Source organism: Ambystoma mexicanum, chromosome 6p, assembly GCF_040938575.1.
Source record: "Ambystoma mexicanum isolate Mex_15411 chromosome 6p, UKY_AmexF1_1, whole genome shotgun sequence".
Taxonomy (NCBI): domain Eukaryota; kingdom Metazoa; phylum Chordata; class Amphibia; order Caudata; family Ambystomatidae; genus Ambystoma; species Ambystoma mexicanum.
This window is the reverse complement of record NC_090935.1, coordinates 473,713,447-473,737,335: the sequence shown is the minus strand read 5'-3', so window position 1 is coordinate 473,737,335 and position 23,889 is coordinate 473,713,447. Positions and strand designations below refer to the sequence as shown.

Here is a 23,889-nt window from a genome sequence, read left to right as displayed (position 1 = left end):
TCTGTAGCATTCTTTCCTTCCTGTGGGAATTATGTTGATCATGTGCAATAGGCAACAGTGAAATGCATATTGATTAATTCAGTGCCACAATGGTCCAGAAGTTAGCTCAGTGTGTGAAGCACACATTGCAGAGATATATGTTCATATGCAAAATTAGAATATCACATTCCAGCAAGGCCGGCTGAGCCTTTTCTATCTGTGAAGTTTATAAACCTGCTTGCATATGTACTTGGTTTTGCAGAACAACATCTGCTATTATCAGCAATGTACCTACACCAGATAGGGGTTGCTATAAAAACTAACATATCATCTGTATGGTGAAGGTCTAGAAGTTGGTTTGTTCAGATGGGGTGTTGTAAAACCTAGGCAATCGCCTCCAACAATGGCATAAACGGTTAGTCCAAGAGGGGACTAAGTATCCAAATTCAAGACTATGGAAAAAAAAGCGTTCATGCTTGTATCCTGAATTTGCCAGCAGAGAATACAGTGATCCTGGTCAAATCATCTAATATATCTTACATTACTGTGCTGTCTTCTGTGAGTTTTGCCTTCTTGCATGCTGTTGGTATCGTTTAGCCCATTACTTGATCTTTATTCTTAAATAGGCCATTTGTGTGGAAGGGTTGGGAAACAGAAGAGAGCGGACTGGATGTTGCAGGCCTTAGGCAAGCATATTGTAAGGTCTGCTTGTTTGACACAAAAAACGGTTTGCTTTTTGGTAAAAGTCAAAGGTTTTTAGCCACGTTTATAAATGAAAATGTTTTGCCTAACCCCTCAATATTGCCAGTCCTAAAACCTTTCAAAATTGTCAGTACTTCAGAGTGATTTCCTTCTCATGGTATAATCTTCATAAAAGACTTATTCATGGTTTCACTGGCAATGGGGTTGCTTCCACTTAAATAGTGAGCATATTTATATCGCACACCAAAGGCATTTGTTATTTTGATGTCTAATGGCAATAATTTTTGAAAACCATATCCCATTTCTAATCTCAGTCTGTCTGAATAAAGACACCTTCCTGGTAGCTTCTAATCTGCATCCACTATCCATGCTACGATATGTGTAGCTTTCTCCTTCCTTACAATTGGTCTCCTCTGTCCATGCATGAGCACTTTTGCATTCTGTGAGGCAGCTAATGTGTGTTCTCTGTCTATTATGGCTTACATGTACCTTTTACATACGGTCCTGCATACCTTCCTGGATGGTATTGATAAAAGGTATTCTGTATGTACTAGAACAGTAACCTCTTCGTAGACTGCTAATGTTGGTCTTCAAATGCTACTTGTGTATCATTCTGATTAGAGCAAGAATGAAGAGGGTAATGGAAAGGGAGTAAACATGCTTATTATGCTGCAAGACAGCTTATCAACCTATAGGTTGTGAGCACGACGGGTGGGGGACGCGCCAGTATTCTTGTTCCCTTAATTCCTTTGGTCTGGTGGAGGGGGGCCCCAAAGATGTCCGTGCCCAGGGCCCCAAAAGTGCTAAAGATGGCCCTGAATGGGAGACACTGGGCTGTGGCCAGCGGCATGTGGCTCTTTGTTTCTGGAGTGGCTGGCTTTCTTGTTCAGGCCCCTTTAAAAGAAATAGGGGGCTCCAAAAGTTTAACACTTTGAGCAGTGACCCTAAATAAGAAAGAATAGGAATAACAAATAATTCGTTTTTCTAGGATTCTATACAATAATTGCTAGACTCATTAAATGATTTTTTCAGGCACACTTGAGGGGGTGGTGAGTCACGGATTTAGTCTGTTCTTAAACACCTTAGATTCACAATACAGACAAAAACTTTCATAAAAGCATTTAGAGTAGAATAGGCATCCATTTCGGACTATGTATTTTGCTTTTCCAAGTTGCAGTTATAGCATGTTCTTTTCTGCCATTGTCTCTGTTACGATCATCACAAAAATTTCATCTCAGTGTCCTCGGTCATCTGACAAAATCCATGTGCCTAAAAGCTTGTGCACAGTGTAGAAATGTTTGACCATAGCACATAAAGTGGCCCTTGATTTCATTGTGCCACAATTTGTCTATCTTTTCAATGTCCATGGCATGCTGTTCAGGATATTTGCATGCATACGGTAACGAGTGCCCAGAGTATGCTGCTTTCCCTCAGCTACTCTAAATTCTTTAAGACACAGTTATGGACCCTCTCAATGGTATGTATTTTGCCAACCTCTAAAGCCTGAAAAGTAGATCCACGCAGGCTTAACATGTGGCCAACTTTTCACAAGACATGCAGATGAACTGGCCTGCTGTTACATCTCAGTCAACAGTTTAATGGTAACCACTACAGAGCATAATTTGCTTTCTGACTTTGAGAACATTCATACATGTAATTGGTAATTTTACTGTAGCCAGTAAGATAGCTATAGGAGTGACATAGCTCAGTGGGTTGAGTGCTCGCTGCTGCAATGTGTGTGTGATCTGCAGGTTGCAGGTTTGAAACCCGGCAAGGCCAACTCAGCCTGTCATCCTTCCGAGTTTGATAAATGAGTACCAAGACACATTGGGTCATATTGTATGTATGTTTGCTCTATATAAAGTGCTTAAGCGCAAGTGCTATATAATAACACATCATTATCATTTGGCCTTGGACGTCTACTTGCATTCACAGTAATTTGGTAATAATGGCCTATAGACACTGATATTAAGGATACATATGGTGATCCATTCTTGTATGAACTGTATATCACATTACAGTGATATTGTAACCATATTTTTTGTAGTGTTCTTAGGAACAATGCTATTTGATGCCACTTCCTTTTTTGTCAAGGGATTTAATGTTGTGTTCCATCGCTTCCTGTGATGTCACTTTGGGGTGGGGTCAAATTACATCACTTCCTGTAATCTCATCAGAGGTCAAGGGTTGTGTGATATCATTTCCTCTACCCCTGACATTTTGGTGAAATGGCATCCCTGTCATTCAGCCCTACCAATCTAGATTCAGACTCAGATGGAGCACAGAAACAGCTACCATCAAGGTGATTGATGATTCCCTAAAATCCTTCATGCTGGTCATCGTTGCCTCCAGGTTCTCCTGTAGCTCTCAGCAGAATTTGACACAGTAGACCACCAGGCACTCACCGACAATCTACATCACTACATGGGGATCATCAAAATCGTCCTCAGATGGTTGAAATCCTACCTTGATAAACAAACATTCATACCTTCAGAGACTCTAGTACCGAGGGAACTGAGCAGAGGTTTCAGGCAACTTTTCCTCTTCCCGGTATTTGATTTTTAATGCACACTGATGATCAGAATGTATATATCAATCTATTAGGGAACAGTGAGAGGAGAGGGGGAGAGAAAGAGAATAGAGGCCCGTGGGTGCCGGCAGACAAGGGAGACTGAGAGCGGGAGTGAGATCATTGGTGGTCATATGTAGCAAAGGAGGAGAGCAAATAAGTACATCCTGCTCTCCTGGGCATATTGCAATGTCTTGAAATCATCTTGGTGGCATGTGATATATCTGCCATTCCTGCTGGCTATTGCTTCAGTTATGCCATGGTCAGGTATGCCACATCAGAGATCTTGTCATTTTAATACGCAGAGAGCCTGGCTTGTGGGAAGCTCGTTCTGGTACGCCATTCCCTGGCATGCATGGACCTGTACTCTAATACATAAAGAGATTATCCTGGGCTTCAACATGTCTCTGTACTAAAATTACTCACGACAGCACCAATCCCGAACAATGTAGGATATTGGAACATATCCTACAGCCAGCTGACACCACTGTGGCCACTAGGCACTTCACCAACCCTGCATTCCTATAGCATGACATAACTGAGATGGTGCAGTTCATGAGCCATCACTTGACACAGTCCTCAGTGCCACAAAGTCATATAAATGCCAGAGGCGCACTTTATAAATCCCAAATAACATAATCAAGATACTCAAACTATGTCCATGAGTCCTAAACACCTAAAGCTCTCTCCGTGTCCCCGAGCCCCTCACACTCTGTCCATGTTTACAAGCGATCTCCCCTCAGGTCAAGCTTTTTTAGGTCGTTATCTGGTAGGGAGTGGCAGACTAGTATTGCAAAGTGGAGTGGTGAGTTTGTGTCTTTGAGCTTAGTGTATGTTTTTGCGGTTTCCCTGTCAGAATTGCATGTGCAAGATGTGGCTTTTGATGAGGTACAGGTCATTATGCTTAACATAGAGTGTTAGCATGTTAGGGTGATGTGGCAAAGTGTGACATTGGCTGAGGTGGAAGTCTGGAATGTTAGTAAGTGGTAATGATTGCCTTTGGGTTACCGGTTTTGTGGGTGACATCCAGTTATATGAGTCAATTAATGGAGCCAATGGTGCACTGATGTTCTTGCAGGCAGATCTAGTATCAAATTTGGTCTCTTGTACATACATATGGTTGGTTGATCAGCCTTTTGTCTTTTTATTTGCTCTGTAGGGTCTGTTCAATGTCTATCTTGGGCTATATATGTATTAGCCTGCGAGTGAGTTGCAGTATTTTCCAAAGGCCATGTGGTACTGAAAATGGTGGTTCTGCCACTATGGAATCTTAGATCCTTTTATTCTAATGTGTACTTTACAGAAGGCGAGGTGGTCTTTGAATATGCGAGTTCCTGTTACAGTGTGTTCCAGAGATTATTGGTAATGATTTTGAAATCTGCTACCGCCTAGTGTAGAGATGCCCTGCTAGGAGTGCAGGGTTGCTTGATCTTAGTGGTTGTGATAGGTAAAAGGGTGTACATTTCCTTGCGATCAGTTCTGACCCTCCAAAGTGTAAGGCGTGGTGAGTAGTGTGGGGTGCCATGTTTGTGCTCCAATGACATTTACTGTGAAGGCCTTTCCCACGCAATAAATGCCACAGAGCATTTTCCCTCACCAGTCACCCTGACCTGATTCATGGAAAGGGGGTCCCCCCCTTAGTTCTTAAGGTCTGCGCATCCTTTGCGGTAGGGGAGTTCTCACCCTCAACTCCAAACCCCACACCAACACCCTCGGCCCCACACTACTGACGTTATTCGGGACTTCCGCATTTCGTGTCTTCTCCAGTGCCACCATCACTACCTCAACGGTGGCTCTCCTGTGCGCACCCATGCACACCCCTTCCCCCCAACACACACTGGGGTCACGCTTTTTTGTTGTGCAGTAATTGCAGGACATTGAAGACCTGCGCCACAATTGCTGCACAGAAAACACATTACCTGATGCCAAGGGTTTTGAAGTGTTTTCTTTGTCTGATGGGCCACCAATGGAAAGTGTGGTTTGTGGATGTAAATGTTTCTTTATCTTATATGGGGCATGGGTCAATTTTTTTAATATGAAACATGTGGTGGCAGCCTAGAGGTTGCATTTTCTGTTCCCAATAGCTTCTTCAAGAGTCGTTTTGGGATGCACAAAATATATGTTTCAGGCCTTCTCTACTGCTGGCCCAAAACTCTGGAATGCTCTGCTTTTAGCTCTTCATCGTACTCAAGATTTTGGGCTTTTTAAACATAGCCTATGAACTTGTTTGTTTGACTAGACAGTGACACGATGCCTTCAGAGACTGTTGTGCTTTATAAATGCTCTGATTGATTGATTGATTGCTTGACACAGAAAGCTGGTGGTCGATCACTATCCTCAGCAGACTCCCTCCTGTGGAGTAACCTCCCTCTCCCTCTGCGTCTTCAGCAGGACCTCCTTAAGTTCCGAAAAAGCCTCAAGACCTTTCTCTTTACCTCTTCCTTCTCCTCCTCTCTTCCCTGCCAATCATACAGTAGCCCGATTGATGTACAGGGCCATTATGTATCCTCAGGCCCTCACCCCCCCCCCCCACATCTCTCATCCCAGCCACTGTCTACTTACTGGACTTAGGCTCACCGTCCCTTCAAGAGGTTGCACTTACGTTTTTGTCTTATTAGCACGTCATCTGAGCACTTCTCCATGAGCACCACAGCATCTTTCCTTTACCCCCGTCCCCTGTACACTGGCACGTTCTGAACACTCACAAGGGATAGTAGGTTTGTCTCCACTCCCTGTTATTTTGTATTGTTTGTACTATTAATTACATTATTTATCTTGTTGTTCACTGTGTTCCTCCCCTGTCACCCACCCTGTTGCCCTGTGGGCGCTTTGAAACAGTTGTTGCTAATTGTATAAATACAAATGACCAATAAATAAAAATGATTGATTGATTGTTTGATTGACATTGTTGGTGTAATTTAATCTTGAAACAGCAAGGGAAATGACTGAGGATTTTGTGTGTTAAGGTGAAAAAAGCAGAATATGTCTGATGGATTGTTTCGAGGTGGAAAAAGGAATTCTTGGACAGTGCATTCGTATGTGTATCCTCTATTTTTTTGTATTTTTGTATTTTACTGTTTAAAGCACAGACCTAGATCGAAAGCAGCGAAGCACTGTACAGAGTGTGAGTAGCCAGCATGTGTGGTAGCATCTTTTAACAGTACCACAGTGCTGTGAGTTGAGGCCTGTGCTCGGGGATATGCGTCCATTGAATTAGTCCAATGTCAAGTGTTGTTGAGAGAGCCATGCTTTGAGAGATTTGTGAAATTGGAGAATCGTGGGGCATTCTGGGCCGACAATGGGATCGAGTTCCATTGGGTGATTGCATGGCGAGAGAAGGATTGTTTGTGGGGCCTCTCTTTGCAGGCGAGTTGTGATTCAAGCCGGTAGGTCATTTTGCTGTGTGAGGAGTGTATGCCACCAGATATGTGGCGCTTAGCCGCTAGGTACGCTTGTGTGTAACTCGTGGCTGCTTTGTAGATGATACATGCAGTCTAGAACAGTATACTGTCCTGGAGAGGAAGTCAATGTGGCTCCTGTAGAATGGGAGTGATTCAGTCAAGTTTCCGTGCTGCCGTAATAAGATGTGCTGCAGTGTGGTGTATTGTTTTTAGGGGAGCCTCTCACTGGGCTATCAGGAGAACATTTTTCCCATTGAAGTGAACTATGGTCCGGAGGTCCTGTGGCAGAATTAAGGGTTTGGTTTTTAAAAGGGCAGTGCAGGCTGCCGGCAGTTGTGGATCAAATTCTTCTAGGCGCATATCATTGAGCCATTGTTGGACATGTTGTTTCTTAGCAGGTGGATCGATGAGGACAAAGTCAGTCTTGCGTGGGTTTATTTAGAGGTAGGCAATCAACATCCAGACAGAGGCGTTGCTAGGGGGGATTTCAGGGGGCTATAGCACTGGGTATTTTGGTTGTAGCCACAGATAGAAGGTCAGGGGCTACAACCAAAATTCTGCTAGCCCAGAATCCTGACAGTCCCGATATTAGCGCACCCCCGGATATTTTCCAGAAGTAGCAACACCCCTGCATCCAGGACTGGATGATGGCTAGGTAATCGCAGAGATGAATGATGTCCTGCATTCTATTTACTCTCATGTACAACTGAGTATCATCTGTGTATTGGTGGATGGCTATATAGATATCTTTGAGGAGAGTGCTCATATGCTCCATGTAAAGGTTAAAAAGGATTGGTGCTGGTTAAGGAATTTAATGCTACACCAGGGTCGGTGGGGGAGGACGTTGGGGAAGTTAATTGAATTTGCCCAATGTAACTCATGAAAACGGAAAAAAAGTAATTTAAAAAAAAAGAAAAAAGGGATTGTTGAGACGGTGGTACCTTGGAAGACACCTCAGGAGACCTGGAGTTGGTTAGAATTCAATTAGTCCATCTGGACGGCCTGGTGTTGGCCTGAGAGGTAGGAGATAAACCAATTCAGGACAGTGCCAGAGAATCCCATCCTGTCAGCAAGCAAGGAGGGAGACAATGATGCAGTGGTTCACAGTGTTGAATGCAGCTGATAGTTCAAGGAGGAGTAGGAGTCATGAGCCACCCTTATGCATGATTTGGAGGGAATCATGCAACACCACGATGGTGGCTGTCTCAATACTACACTTGGGGTGGAACTCTGAGTGATAGTCATTTAGGAGGTGGAGTTGTTCGATTCTGGCGAGTAGTTGTGTAGCAATTACTTTTTGCCAATAAACATGAGGTTCGTAATAGACTGGAAGTTGGCCAGGTCGTCCTGCTCTAGGGTTGTTTTTTCAAAGGCGGTTATAGGAGACCAGTCTTGAGGGTGTCTGGGAATTACCTTCTGCAAGGAAGGCATTGATGATGCTGAGGAGCGCGTTGAGCACAAGGCCTGTCTATTGTTTAATGATGAAGGGCGTATTATATCATCACAGTAAGAAGTAGGTTTGAGGGAGGCAATCATTTTTAGGGCATCTAGGGGAGGAAGAGAGGCAAGAATTTGGTCCAGAGAGGTACTGTGCGTGCCAGGGTGCAGGTGGCACTAATGCTGTGAGGGGTTGATTCATTGGTTTCTGACATTGTGTTAATTCCGTAGATTTGTTCCTGAGTTGGTGGTACCTCGGGTCGATTGAGGGTTTAGTACAATTCTGTAGCACTTTGCTCCTTTTAGAGGCTGCTGCAATGGTGTTGGAGTAGTATGCAGTTTTTGCTTTACAATCAGAATTCTACAGTTTGCGTTGAGAGTTTTGAGGTTGGGGAGGTCTCCCATGTTAGGTTTTTGCGCTATTGTTTCTTTAGGGATCTGATTGAGCGTTTGTTGGAGGCTTGCTCAGGCCTGTACCAAGGGGCAGATGATTTGGTCTTAAGCTGGTTTTTTGGTGGACATGAGAGTCCACCAGTTTGCTAGCAATGTTGTTGAATAATTCTGCAAAGTTTTCTTCTAGCTCATTGAATAGGAAGGTTTTGAATGAGCAGCGGTGAGTAAGGGGGCGTTTAGCATGGCCTTTGTGGCCCGTAGTCGATTGGGTGACAGATGATGGGATGGTGGTGCAGTCACACCAGTCAGGTGGGGTAGGGTCTGCACAGGTGAAGTGGGGGGATGATGTGAAGACTATGTCTAGGGTGTTGCCTTTGTTGTGCGTGGGGGAGAGCACAATTTGCTTAAGGTCCATGGAACCGGTCATTGGGAAAAACATGCTTCAGGTGTGGTTGTCAGTCTGTGATCCTGGGACAATAAAATCTCAGAGAAAGACATTATTAAAATGTGCTAATTTGTCAGAGGAGAGTAGGTTAGAGATGTTGAAAATGAAAGAGTCACTCCTGTGAGGTGGTCTGTAGATGAGGTGGAAGGTGATGGATTCCTTATGCGAGAAAGGGAACCGACAGGCAAGTCCTTCAAACAAGCTTGTTCTGGGAGAGGGTATAGAGGAGGAGAGGGATGATTGCTTCTCTGCCCCAGCCCTTCATGGCCGGTTTGCATGTTTGATGCAGTAGCCCTGTGGTAGGACGATGTTGAAAAAATGTAGGGAGGAAAGGGTAAACCATGTTTAAGTGATGAACCGGGCATAAAGGTTGTTGTACAAGATGAGGTTAGTGATATCTACAGTGTGAGCGACTGCTTAGCAAGCTTTGATCAACATGAGAGGGCATGTGGTCCGTGGGTGTTGGATGGGGGCAAGGGTGATATTGATGATGTTCACTAGAGTAGCTTGCCGGGGCTGCCGAGGGCCCTTGGCCATTCAAACCTTAGTGAGAGTGGGCATGGGCTGTGGAGGAAGGAGCACATGGTGATGTATTTTGGCAAGTAGGAATGATAGTGATTACTTTGTAGTTGAAATGCAGGATAGCGGGCCTGGCCCATGACCCTATTAGACCCAAACAGGCACAAGCAGGTGAGGTCCTTGTCTTCACCGTCCTTTGCTGTGGACGCCGGAATGAAGATGCCTAAGGAGGACTGGTTAAATAGGTGGTGGGTGGAGCACTTGAGGGGCAGGGCCTGTATTAGTTGGCTATCAAACATGATTCCAAGATTTCTGAGCATTCTGGGTATTTGTGGGCATTTTCTTAACTACTTTGTCCACGGGATTGATGCAGCGGCTGTTGCTGTTCCAGGTTACATCATGATTTCTGCTTTATTGGTGTCAGTCAATTTGGGAGTGTCAGTTTGCAGATCATCTTCGTAGTTGAGGTGATATGTCTTGATCAGTCCTAACACGGGGAACCACAACCCTAAAGGGGAGAGCAGATAGGCTTGCTACTTGAGATATATTACTGGTGCTACTTTGAGTGGAAGGTAGAAAGGTGCTTTCACTTCTGTCTTTGAGGTATAGCACCATCCAGAGCAGGTATGTGTCTATGAGGCTGGCTTATTTTAGTCTTTCAATCAGTGTTTTATACCTGACTATGTCAAAAGCTGTGTAGATGTTGAGTACAATAAAGGCCCTTGGTTTGTTGTTATTTGCATTGATTTTAAGCTTGTCTCCTAAGAAGTAGTAGTACTATGTAATGTTCTCTCTGTAGTTTGAACCCGGCATGCAATTGACCCAACATATTATTGGTTTCTACAGGGTCCAAGAGCATTTCTAGATCTGAAGACCACAAACAAAAAAGTTACCCTGCGGAAAGCTACCCAGTGAAGGCCAACCCTTTGCATGGTCGTGCTTTGTTTTCTCCCCTGCCCCTGCTCATTATTTTGGGGCCTTCCCACTCCTGAAACAGTCCTTTGCGCTGAAAGACCCCTACACCTCCCTTCCTGTGCCCCTCCCTACCTCTCCCGACCTACCTTTCTGCGGCCTGCTCCATTGCTGATTAAGATCTGCAGACCATACCAATGCACTGTGCAGTGAGCTATGGCTAATGCTCTTTGTGCATCTGGCTTCGGTCTCATGATCTGTGAACCACAATCACCAAGAGTTTGGTGTAGAAATAACTTTCCAGACTATCAGCCATGTATGGTATTTTGGGGAGAGGGCTGAACATGATTGGGTCTTCCAGGTTAGCAGATTTGTCCTTGGCTAGGAGCTTGATGTAGTATGCAATTTTGAAGCCTCCATTCAATACACAGATGGTGGCCTTCATGGTAAACATGTCATCACACTGGAGATCATTTATCATTTCATCATGACAACAGTCACCAATTTATGCAGTGGGGTGACCTGGTCCATCCAACATCCTGTATCCTAACTCTTATGCCTTCAAAGCCCCACCCGGCTTGCTATTACTGCTTTCCCATGTGCACCATTCTGCTCCCACTTCTCAGAAAATGAATTGCCTCTGTACTGAGTTAGGCCACCAAGAAGATGTTTCTGCAACATGTGTGTTGCGACACTATAGCAAGGTATGAGATGCCCTTTGGCTGGTGGAGATGTGTGTGCGTATGTGTGTGTGTTTGCGCAAATAGAGGGCCTTAATGAGCTCAAACCCCTGGGATGCCACAGCTCGAAGCTACCTTCTGATAGAAGCACTGAGCCACAATTCTGGGGCAAATGATTAGAGGTTGTTGCCCCTAACACCAATCACCTGAAATCATTGTTATTTGCTTGGTGGCATTGCAAGTGCATCAGAAGTGCACTAGCAATCTTGTAGCAAGGCTGTGCTCGGAGGTGGCTCGGATGTGTAAGTGTTTTCTTAATAGATGAAACTTGTCTGAAGGTTAGACCAGCAATGGTTTCTGCCTGTCACTAGAGTATAACAACTGAGACGTGCAGAATGTGCATCGCAAGTGTATCGGACGTGCCCTAGCAGTCTTGCAGTCTGCACGGCTACAGTGGGGAAGGTGTCGTCAGGCTGGGCAGGAAGGCTATTACTTAAGAACGCCGAGGCCGCAGAAGACATTGAGTGCCAGAATTGTTTAGTGGTAGTGCTAGTTTAATTTTTGTTGGGAAGGCCTTTTGATATGCCGGGTAAACCAAAACCTAAGAAAAGCTTGTATGAGCTGCGTTCTAAAAAAGTTACTCAGACCTGTAAGACCACCTATTCAGTATGCACAATGATGGATGAAGCATCATGCTAAACGAGCAAGAGAGTGGATCAGTTCCTGGAGCCCGTAAACCAGGTGCTAATGGGAAAATGTAGGTCCGAACCCTAATGAGGCACCTAATAAATCTGTGGATGATGACGAACGCAGTGCACAGAATTCTAAATCCACAGTAGTGGATATTAATTCTTTATTGAATTTGTGCTACTGCTTACAGACAGAGATAATTGACAACTTACGCTGAAAGTGAATTGGGTAAACTGGAATCAGGAGTGACCTCGTTAAAACCATGTTTGACTGTGACTCCTGATCTTTTTGCTCACAGACTTAGCAAAAATAATGATGCTGCAATTTCAGTTAGTTCAAGTATGATGTCCTCCCAATTTCGACATTGCAATTTGCAGTCAACATACTCTTGAAGTTATGCAGTAAGATCTATGATGATAGTTGCTCTCATGATATAGCCCTTCGTCGAATTGAAAATATCCTGGAGAAAGTAGGAGATGTGCATTTAAAGCATGCAGTACCGGGAATGAGAAGTCCAAGAGAGGATTGGGAAGGTGTAAACTCTGAGCCTGCTCTTAAGAGGAGTTATAGAATGACATCACTCACTGGAAATAATGATACAAATGATATCGGTAATGAAGGAAACCACGAGGGAGAAAACACTACATTACACAAAAGGAGACCAGAAGATTGAAAAAACATAACATATGAATATAAACATACGGTAAAACAAGGGCTACGATAAATGAGGAAACCATAGAAGGTGTGGTTTAGGTGACTCAGAGGACCATTACAAAGAAGGAGAGAAAAAAAGCTAATTGCTGTCAGAAAAGAATAAGAAAGAGAGTAGGAACGCTAACTAGTTGGGTTATAAAAAAATTCTGGTGGTGAGGAGAATAATGGGACGGCGGATGAACTCCAGAATAGCACTGTCGCTGATAACCAACATGTAACAACAGTAAATTGTTCATGGCCGGACAATGGGTATTAGGTCTCTGGTTCCTGGTAATTAGTAGGAAGCGTGCCACCATTGATGTACATGGTAGTCGTCTACAAGAATATCCTAATGATGGCTGTGTAAAGAGTAACAGTGACACTAATCCTGTGGTTGATGCAACATTTGTACTATCAGTAATGAATACTTATTTCAGCGGATACCTACCCTGAGGGTTCTGGAATGTAGAAATATTGAATATTTTGAGTCTTTGAGATTGTGGAAAATACCAGTAATAGGATTGCAAAGATCCACTGCTACTTGGGAGATACGGTGGAGCTTGTTAGAAAGCATTTAGTCAACTTTTCTTAAAAACGAGGTATGATTAGGATACTCAAAGTGAGTTGTATAGCGTGAGGGTTGAGAATCAGGCGGACACACATCATTTGGATCTAAAGATATCTATAAACATCCACGGTCGATCAGTGAAAAGGGAAAAACTGCAATAGCTGTCTGATGAAAAAGCATATGATTGGTACTGGCTATCCATTTTTTTACCGGTTAAATCTAATAGTAGACCATGAAGGCACAACATTATTATGTAGATCACTCGGGGTTACTATCATTTATGTATTCCAAGCGGCACAATTGCTCTCTTGGTACAGTCAGATATATTTATGATCCAAGAGAGCTGGATGACCATATTGCTACTGAATCTATATGACCCACACCCCCCGGGTGGAACTTTTGTAGAAGGGCGACAGGAGAGTATTTTAGATGTGTTGTTTAGTTGGCAGAGTAAATACTGTGATGGATAGGTGCTTGTGGGTGGCGGCCTAAATGCTCACTGTATAGATAAAACTCTAGTAGAAGAAGTGACTCCGCTAAATCTTCAAAGTGTAATGCTTCAAAATGTGGCAATACACCAGGAATGAAGTGTGTGTGATTTATGAAGGTTTGTGAACTGATTATGATGAATAGGAGATTATGTGGAAAAGTTCCAGGTCGGTATAGGTGGTGTAGTGGGAACAAGAAAGTCACCCTTGGTTATTTATTCTGTAATTTGAAAATGGCAAACATGGTTCATGAACTTGCAATGTGCCATAATGAGTTTAGTGATCACGCAATATTAAGACTATGGGCCTCATCACGACCCAGGCGGTAAGTTACCGCCTGGGCCGTGACTTTACCACCATGGCGTAAACTACGTTTACGCCATGGTGGTTGGCGGACTTACCGCCCCATTCGGACCTTGGCGGGGCGGTAAGTCCCCAATCCCCATTTACCCTTCCCCATTCCCATTTTTGCCCCATAGGGCATAATGGGAGTGGGGAAGGCGTTAATTACGCCACCGTAAATTACGGTGGCGTAATTAACTCCATGGTCCCTTAGCGCCATGGATTTTAACACCTGCTAAAAGCAGGTGTTAAATTCGCCATGGCGCTAAGGGACCTCGTACTCAGGCGGTAAGGGTCGGCGCTGTTTACGGCGCCGTAAACCCCTTACCGCCTGGGTCGTGATGAGGCCATATGTATGAATATGGCCCAGAATGTCAAAGAAAATATAATGATTGGGGACGTCGATATTAAAAATGGGGGTAATCGGATAAATTGGACAACTAGTAACCTCAAAAAATGTTAATAAGAAGTTGGTTCTGTTATAACCTAGTTTTTTGGTTGGATCCAATAGTATGGTGGCTAATGATATTGTGAATTGGATAAAACATCTAACCTCTGGGATTGCCATACAAGGGGGAAATATTGTGTTAAACAAGGTCACACGAATATGTGACACAAAATGTGCCATGAGGAGAGAAGTTTTGAAAATCAGAAGGAGTAACATGGCTATGGAGCACATCATTTGCGCCATTAGGCAAGTTAAGAATAAATACTCAAATTGGAAAAACAGATGGAGGCACTCCACTTAAAACAGGCAGTGGAAAAGTATGATACAAATCCTAAGTTGTGGCAATACAAGAAGAATGTGGGAGTTTTTTTAAAAAGTTAGCAAACCTAAGGATGAAGTACCTATATTGGTCTACAAAGATCAATGAGTGAATTTAGTAGGTATGCGCAAGAGAATGGCGTGTCCCTTAATATAAATCAAATCGAATATATGTATATTGGCACAATAAGATGATTGCTACGTCCGTTGATAATTAAAGAGAGCTCCATTTCAGAAGTAGCTTGCTACACATATCTTGGGCCTCTTATCTACTTATTGATGCTAACAATCACTGTGTAGATTTGAAGGTCACGGTCGCGCTGCTTTATAAGGAGTGCTTCTGCCCTCTGTAGCCTGGAAGCTATTGATATGAAATCATATAGTTGGCTAAACATACTTGAGGGTAAGCTCTGGAAAGGTTTATTGGGACTCCCGCAGAGTATCCCAATGGCAGCAATCTGGTTAAAAATGGGCCTGTTTTCATTGTCAGGGCAAGTAATGTGTATGAAAGGTTTGTTGTATATAAAAATGGTGAATATTCCAACGTGTCGTCTATCCAGTTTTTTGGGCAAAGAAATAAATGCTGAAATTGGATCTAAATTAAGGGTACATAAAAACACCAACAAGAGAATGTTTGAGAACATTGGATGGGTGTTAGACAGAATTATATGCAGTATAACCAAGATAGCCTAAAACAATACCAAGGTTATTTAAGATAACCGTGGTAGGAAAAATAGGGTAGTTACCACTGCCACCAGCCAAGTCTTGATGAAAAGGGAGCAAAACAAGGCTCCAAGAGAAACAGACAAAAAGGGATAAATATTAACCCTTTCCAGTACTCCATGGAAGATGGTGTGTACTGGGTCTGTGGTTGTGAAAGACTAATAAAGTCAATGGCAACTTAACATGTTCTGGGAGACAGTAGTCAGTCCCAGAAAATGGAGTCTGAGTGGGGAAGTCTAAAAGACAACCCTGTGTCACTGCAATGAAGGTGCTCTGTAACGCACAATAAAAAGATGATGCCTGTGGAGTAGGTGAGGCTCCACAGTCTATGAACACAAAAATGTTAAACACACACAGCAAAACACATGTAAGAGTGGGAAAAGGGCTCACACTCTTACCTGGTGAAAAAAATAAATCCTGGAAATCCAGCAAAGCTACTGAGGGACTCTGTAGGTAAGGGAAATTAGACATTCTTGAGAATTCTCCCTAACAATGGGCCACTGACTGGACGGTGGATTTTCTTCATTTGAAGGCATCCTTTATATAAAAAAAAAAGAAATCGGTTATGGGATTGGTGCATGAATTATGGGCACGTAGCTACGCTGAAAACGTTTCATGAATGTATTAAATTGTCACATTAATTTCTTAAAATGCAAAAATATTGTATTATATTTCCCTGGCCTATTGCGAGAAGATTTGTTTTGCTACTTAGGTCAAGCCATTTACTAACGTTATCTATACGTGGTCCACAGCTGGGAATTATTCAAGCGAGAATAACGTGTGGATGTGCAAATGTAGAAACAAAGAGACATGTTATGACTGGTTGTACAGTGATGGGTAATGTCTTTATTAGCAAGTTAGGAAAGTGTGTGCATGATTACGAAAGTATGAAGATGAGCGAATTCAGGCAGCACTGTTTAAATTAGAATAATTTAGCTCTGACCCTAATCACTGAGAGTTAAATCTGGTTGTGTGTAAAAGGAGTTTAGGTTTTAGTAATGGGTTGTTTTAGAAATTATATTTTAGAATTTAGAATAATAATGACAAATGTATTTATTGAAGATTTTATAATATCTATTGTATTTGAATGTAAATTGATATGTGTGATGAATTAAATGTGAAAAGCTCGAATGGACGTTAACAAATTAAATAAATAATAATTAAAAAATAATGATAGCGTTCACATTTCCAAAATGTTTTTATAGATCCACATGGTGGACCACTTGTTGCTTTTGTATGATGTGATCCTATAAACTCAATAAAAACTAAATTAAAAAAAATAATAATAATGATAGCCATTATCATGACAGGAAAATAACTGGGATGCCTGATTGGGCCCAGCACCTGCGCCTCAGACGCTCTCAACCTGGCCTCTCCATTCCTAGAAAGGAGACATTGATGCCTCTGGCCTTGTTTCTTGGGAAGTGCTAGCTCTCATACCCAAAGGCTCATGCTTCCTAGAACCCTACCACTGAAGGAAAATAACGGAATGACATGCCATGCCTCCCCCTTTCCCGGCATCCCCTGATCGTTGCTTAGCAATATGCCCATAGCTCCACTAGGCTAGAGAGACAGTAGGAGTGACAAATAGATACATTGAGAATAGGAGCTGCCTGCAGAGGCAGTGGGAGGAGGATGGAAGAGGAAGGGGTGAGTGAAGAGAGTGGTGGTGATGGGTAGTCAAAGAGGAGGGAAAGGCCAGGGAACACATTCCCTCCTCTCCAAGGCACATGTAAAATGTCCTAACATATGATTAGTTTCATTTGCTCTTCTTACTTTCACAGCTGGTTTCTACTTTTGTTAGACCATAATACAATATGCGGCATCAGAGACCTTGTTATGCCTCACCAACACCGGAGATATGCTCTCCCTAGGCTAAGACCCAGCACAATCACAGCTACTCCAGATCACTGATCTGAAACGTCGCAACCACTAACTCACGACATACACAATCAGCTACATGGCAGAGCTTTCTGTACTCGACCCTGCCTGCCATGAACGCACGGCGTACCCACCACTAATACAGATCAGAAAAAGGGCTGCATCCCCCAGTGCAGTCTCTACAATCCTTCTGAAAATAAGCTCTCCCTGCTGCCCTCTATTGTCAGGGCAAGGTAACTGCAGCTCAGGCTGAGAAGAGAGGACGTCCTGAATTATTGTCAATTGTAATTCTAATTGGTTATTTATAACGCGCGTAATACCCAGAGGTTTCTAAGCACAGACCCGGGGATCGAACCTTTGTTGCTCTGTGTCATCTTGCTTCCAAGACGAGCACGACACCCCTGAGCTATCCTCCCGTGACACTTATGCAGATTAATACCCAAAGAGTCCAGCCCTAGACCAAGAGGAATCCAACCTTGCACACCACCATTAACATCCGCATAAAGCTCCTCGCAGGCCTGAAGAACTTCGAGGCAGCCCGGGCCAGTGGAGTCCCAGACTAAATTCCAGGAGTGCCTATGGTAGTCCCCCCCCCCCCCCCCGCTTTCCTGTCTGTAGAACCTGGCTATTCATGCCCTATGGAGTAAGTGGAAGAGCGTGTGCCTCCTTTGGGCATGACTTACAGCCACTGCATACAGGCGCTATGATGGGCAGTTGCCCTCCTGCAGTGTTTAATGTGAAGGTCTTATTTGGCATGGCTAGACCGGATATGCATTGTTTCAGAAACCAACCTCCATTTTATTTCTCTCATACTGCATTTCAGTATCTAATTTACCAATGCACTACACACAGGGTCAACGCGTGTTCTCTCTGCGCTCCGAGGCCAATTTGTTATGGCTCCTTTTGTGTCTGCAAGCACTCATTCTGCAAACAGTCCATTCCTGGTTCTAAACACCTCTGCCATTGGGCTCTGCTTTACCAGAACCCCCTCTGGCTAGCAGGAGGATGAAATCCAGTATGATGATCTGGTTAGAAGCCCCCACAAGTACAACTCCTAGGAACTCCTGAGCACACCTGAAGGCCATCAGAATGACTTGATGTATCAATGGCACCAAACTAATCAAGTTCGGCTGGCCAAGAAGGCAAAACCATTGTGCCTTTTTTATTACATTTTATTCTGGACAAAACCCAGAAAGCTATGCATTCATGCTAATGATCACTGTCACACACGCTCATGCTTCCATTTGCCTACATGCTGTGAGTTCATGTTGTCCACTTAGTCTCCCTGACTTTTCTCACTCGTCCCCTTTCCCGCTCTCCTTGGTCCTGTTTCCTTTTCACCCCATAGGCCAGGGTCTGACCGCCATGGTGGGCGGGGTCAACATTGTCCTCTTCATAGACATGCCTTGGTGCTTCAAGACCACTATGCTGGGGATGTGGGCAGTTTAAAACACAGCATGACATGTGGGATGTGACGAAGGCCTGCAGGTCTCCGATCACACTGCCAGGGCGACTCACTTCACTGATCCCACAAAGTTACACCGTGACATCCGCACCACAGTTCAATTAGTCAGCCATCACCCCAGCACTCTAAGGTTGTGCACATGGCAGCAGTGAGCTTTATAAATCTCCCGTCACGTATCATAACATCACATGCATTGCAAGTACATGTAGTTGTTGTAATGCGCAGCTAGACGACAGTCAAAGCTATGTGGAACATCTAAGGGTGCATTTCTGTGCAAGCCTTTGAGTGGGGTCTGCACAATGCTCCAGTTTAACTCTAATATGGCGGGGTGATAGGCTCGCATGCCTTGGACCTGTATAGCAGGCACACGTACCCCAATACTGGCACATCTGCATAGCGCACAGAATGCACCTTTGAAGGGATTTGCAGTGCACCCTGCCATCATACACCTCTTCCCTAACTGCACCGAGCACTGGCATTGTAGCACCAGGCCATAAACGTGGCCCTAGGCCCACCTGCTGAGTGTTGAATCCCAGGCCCCCATGCATCCCTAGAGCTTTCCGAATGCATCTAAACACGGCATTAAGCATCGAAAGCACTGACACGGTGAAGGACTGTCGCGATATGCAATGTGCAAACGCATAGTAGTACTGACAACACATTAACAGCAACTTTTGACATGCCACCTGTCAATGGAGTGTGAAGCACAGCCGTACCCTTTCTGGTTAGATAGCTCATGGGGTAAATGCATCGAATGCCGAGAGCAGCGCAGTCTTCGGGTTCGCGGATCTGAAGCCTGAACTGGCCCAGTTCGCTTTTCATCCTTCCAAGCTGATGAAAGGAGTGATCTTGGACGGACTAATGATAACATCTGCTATTGACCACATCAAGGTAATTCAACTTAATGTCGTGTCTCTTTATTGGTGCAAAGACATGTACACGCCTTTTCCTCGGTGTGAAATCTCGATGCAGGTGTGTCACTTTTTTTTTCTTTTAAATTGAAAACAAGGACCACGTCCCCCCTCACTTTGTTTTACACGCTCCATGTGGGGTGAATGGGACACTCCACCAAAACCCTGCGATGACACGTGCACCAATGTAACTGCATGAAGCCACCTTTTAAAAGAAGCTGCCAACCCCCAGCTGGACACACGGGCCTCGACGTGCTGTGCAGAACGAGTCTAGAGGTCTGCCTTTAACCTCCCACTCGCAGGTTCCAGTCCAATAAGGAGGTCAGTGGCATGTGGAGCTTGGTGAGTAGGATCTAGATGCCCTCTGCCCAGAAAGATGCCCCCCATCCCCTACATTCCCTTCCACCAAAGACTACAGATCGCACTTCACATTGGCTATGTGTGTGTCTGTGTGCACTGGGTGGCAGTCAGAGAAAGTGAAGAAGCATAAGCGGTGTGAGGATGGCAATAGCTTTAGAGGGGAGCTGAAGTTGGCAGGGCTGGTACTGCCAGTTTGATGCACTCGGAGAGTGCGTTTGGCTGCGTGAGGGGCTTGAGATGGGCTCAATCAGTTCGACACAATATGGAGCGCAGCTGGAATAGATGTGATGCTGCTTGGAGTTCCCCGAGACGACCACCTGATCCTCTGACTGCCGCTGCCTATGCCATGTGTGCACCTCTGGGAGAAGTCATTGTGTGAGAAATACGGGGGTGACGTTAGGGGGGGCGAGAAAGTGACCAGTTCCCCCGGAGCAGATCGCCTGGACTCCTGCGCAGGCGTGTCCGTGTACGCGTGACGTCCTAGATACACTGTGCCAGGGCGTGCACTGGCCCCAGAGACTCTACATACTAGGCCTGCGCCTGTCCAATTCAACCTTTCCCTGCTCGGGGACAGACCTTTGCCCCCAGTAATGAACCCAGATTGGGCGCTCGGATCCCGAAGGCCTCTGAAGGGACATGCGGTGCCTCCCACCTTAATCAAAACTATGCGAGGTGAGGGGGTGGAGAGGGCCGAGGGGGGGGGGGGGGTGAGCGGGCCTCAGTGCAGAACACGAAGGACTGAAATCTCTACACTGGCTCCCAGTGGCTGCGAGGATTAAGTTCAAAACCCTCTGCATTGTCCACAAGGCCTTCTGGGGCCTGGGGCCTAAATACCTTCAACTCTCTCTTCCTAAATATCTTCCTTCCCGAGCCCTTCACTCATCCGTCTCCAACTCCCTCAGGGTGAGCCGCTTCTCGAAGCAACGAGCTGGGGGTAGATCTCTCTCTGCGGCAGGGGCCTCCCTCTGGAACAGCCTTCCTGCCTTTCTGAAACTTGAGGAGAACCATCTCCGGTTCCGGAAGCACCTCAAAACCTTCCTCTTTGCTTCTGCTTTCTCTCTCCCTCTCCCCTGCTAAATTCTTCACTGAAACTGCACTGAATCTGCAACTGGGCCACTCTCACCGGCATCGGTACTGGGCCCAGCCACTCTCCACTTGCACTGCCTCCCTGGCAACCCCTGTACTGCGGGACTGTCTCTGTATCCCTACAGCCCCCCCTCCCCACACTTGTCTGCACTTAACTTGCACTTGCCACCAGCTGGCCCTATTTTATTTATTTTATTCTACTTACCTTGTACTGCACTTCCCCCCTCCCCCTCCCCTTGCACTTCACCCTTCCCCCTACCCCTGCAATTGCGCAATCTAAATGACACCTGGCCTAGTAGGATTGTTGTCTGTCTTCCCCTTGTTCCCCCCTCCCTGCCTCGTCGCGCCTTGAAACACTTGTGTATAGGCGCATTACAAATGCCATATCATATCATATTATATCACAAGTGTGTAACGTTGCAGAAGTGGCAATCTTTCTGGATACAATGCTCCCCTATAAAGAGTGAAGCTGCTCAGTGGCCGGGTGGAGCACTCGAGGTGGATGCAATTAGAAATTGCAATATTTATACATTGTGGAAGCCTTTTTAAAAAGGGCACCAATGCAGATAGCTGTACATATCTGAATATATTTTAACAAAAAAGTTAATTTACAACTTATCGGACGTTGACATAGCTTACACTATTAACTCTGCATGCTTATGTACACGTGCATTTCCCTGACGAAGGACATAAAGACTCACTCACCTCCAGGAATAACGAGGAATAAAATGGCGGCCGCAGCAGCAAAGGTGAGTAACAGCTCCATTCTTTCAGAGGTCAGGTCTGCGCTGGCAGCATCCGCAGCTCCTCAATATATATCGAAAAAAACGTGTGGCCGAGATTGCGCGAATTCTCATTATTTGAGTACTTAGTAAAGTCTTCAAGTGTCGTTTCACGTTTCCTGTCATGTGCTGTGGTTTACACCTCTGTTGCACGTGGGTTTCTACGGGTTTAACTGTGACTCATAGTCGACACAGACAGCATGGTAGTGTGCAAAGAATTACTCCTATAGTGAACCATGCGAAATGACAAGGCAACAAGAATGTTAATTTTTTTTTTTTTGTGTTTAATTGTATTAACAATTTTTACAAATTCTGTCCAGTTTTTCTTGCGTTTTTCACTGTTTCCCATTGTGGATATCGTGCAGTTTTCTGTTTGCTTGTACTACCAAGGAAATTTTCTTTTATAGATTAATTTATTCCAGCTTCAGTTTTTCCAAAAGATTCGCTGTAGCCACTGTCAAAGATGTGGAATTGCCACACATTAGCATATTCCACCAAGTTTCTTCATTTGTGGTTAGGTGCCGAGCTCTGTGTGGATTGAGATAGATGGTTTCAGGTTTTCCGTTCCTGAGCAATGAAGGAGGAGATGGCGTAGTGTTTCGGTTTCCATCTTCTTACAATAGCGACAGTTTTTGGTAGTTGACTGTTTTCTACGAAAGAGAATCTCATTGGTTTTCAATAGGTTTAACCTTGCTCTTAAAAAGGTTGTTCTCAATCGTTTATCTGGAAACTTTTTTAGATAGTTTCTGACTTCGTTGTATGGTGTGTGGAGACTGTGAGATCTTCTGCTTTGTCTAGAGCCTCAATCCAATCTTGTATTTTAAGTTTTTTCTTTATTTTTCCCGGGATCCGTTCTATGTCCCATTCTGAACATCCAATTTTGTCCGCTTGTTCCAGTAGTCTACTGTACCAGCTTGTTATCGTTGGTTTTCTTTCACTCTTCAACTCTTGATGTATGATGTCCAGGATTTTTGGTCGTGGGTTCCTTATGATTTTACCCAGGAATAATAGGCTGTTTCTCGTGACCACAGATTCCAATGATTGTAGACTCAGTTAGCGTCGAATGATTGCAATGGGAGTGGAGTTTGGAAGTCGTAGTACTCTGCGCCAAAATATACCTTCAAGTTTAGCCCACAGTGTCTTCGGCAGATGTGGCATGGCTTCGGCTCCGTAGGTCAGAGTTGGACAGACCTTTGCTCTATAAAAGTTTATGAGTGGAAGAATTGAGAATTTCCCGAATTTCCTATCCAAAGACACTGCCTGTGCTGCTAAAGTTTTTGTTTTGGAAAACAGATGTACTTGCATCGTTTTATCAATTTTACTGGACGTGAGTTTCACCCCTAGGTAAGTACATCTTTTGACTATTTCTAGTTTCTTCGAATTTGCAAACCATTGCAATCTTGTGTTCGGTCTCGTCGGTTTTTCTAAGACCAAAATTTTCGTTTTTTATGTATTAAGCTCCAGGTCATTTTTGTTCAGATAGGCTGTGAGACTGTCTATTTGTCTCTGGAGGCCAATTGCTGTTTGATCTATTAATAGAATGTCATCTGCATACAGCAATCTTGTCACTTTTGAATCGCCTATTTGCGGAGGAAATGATCGAGTGTTGTTTTCGGAATCTGCTATGTCGGCCATATAGGCCTTATACAGCGCCGGCGCCAGAGGGCAGCCTTGTTTCACACCTCTGGCTGTTTTTATGCTTTCAGACATCAAGCCTGCTTCGTTGAGCCGGATTTTGATGGACGTTTCGCTATATAAGGCTTTCACTGGATCAAGAATGGATGGTGGACATTTTTGTTTCTCCAGTTTTCTCCACAGTTTTCCCCTATTCACGCGGTCAAAAGCTTGGACCAGATCAATTGAGGCAATGAATATTGATGGTTGCCCCTCAAATACTTTTTATTTTAGGATGCTAATCAGCATAATGTTGACTGACGTTCCCAAATTCTTTTCGAACCCTGATTGGAAGGGTTCCGTTGTTTTTGCCTCTTTCTGCCATATCTGGAGTTCGTCCAACAGCAGTGATCCAAAAAGTTTGCCGAGAACATCTTATAGTGCGATCGGCCTATCATTTCTCGGGTCGTCCCTCGGGCCCTT

At 44.4% G+C, this 23,889-nt stretch overlaps 1 protein-coding gene across 1 annotated transcript in view; it reads right to left on the bottom strand.

The window, feature by feature from the left end:
- Window positions 1-21,848, bottom strand: part of LOC138511533 (granzyme A-like) — a 156,534-nt gene extending 134,686 nt beyond the window's left edge. Inside the window, exon 1 of the mRNA XM_069627271.1 lies at window positions 21,716-21,848. Coding sequence (XP_069483372.1) covers window positions 21,716-21,776 — 61 coding nt within the window. The 5' untranslated portion in view covers window positions 21,777-21,848. The remainder of the gene's footprint in view (window positions 1-21,715) is intronic.
- Window positions 21,849-23,889: the final 2,041 nt, after the last annotated feature.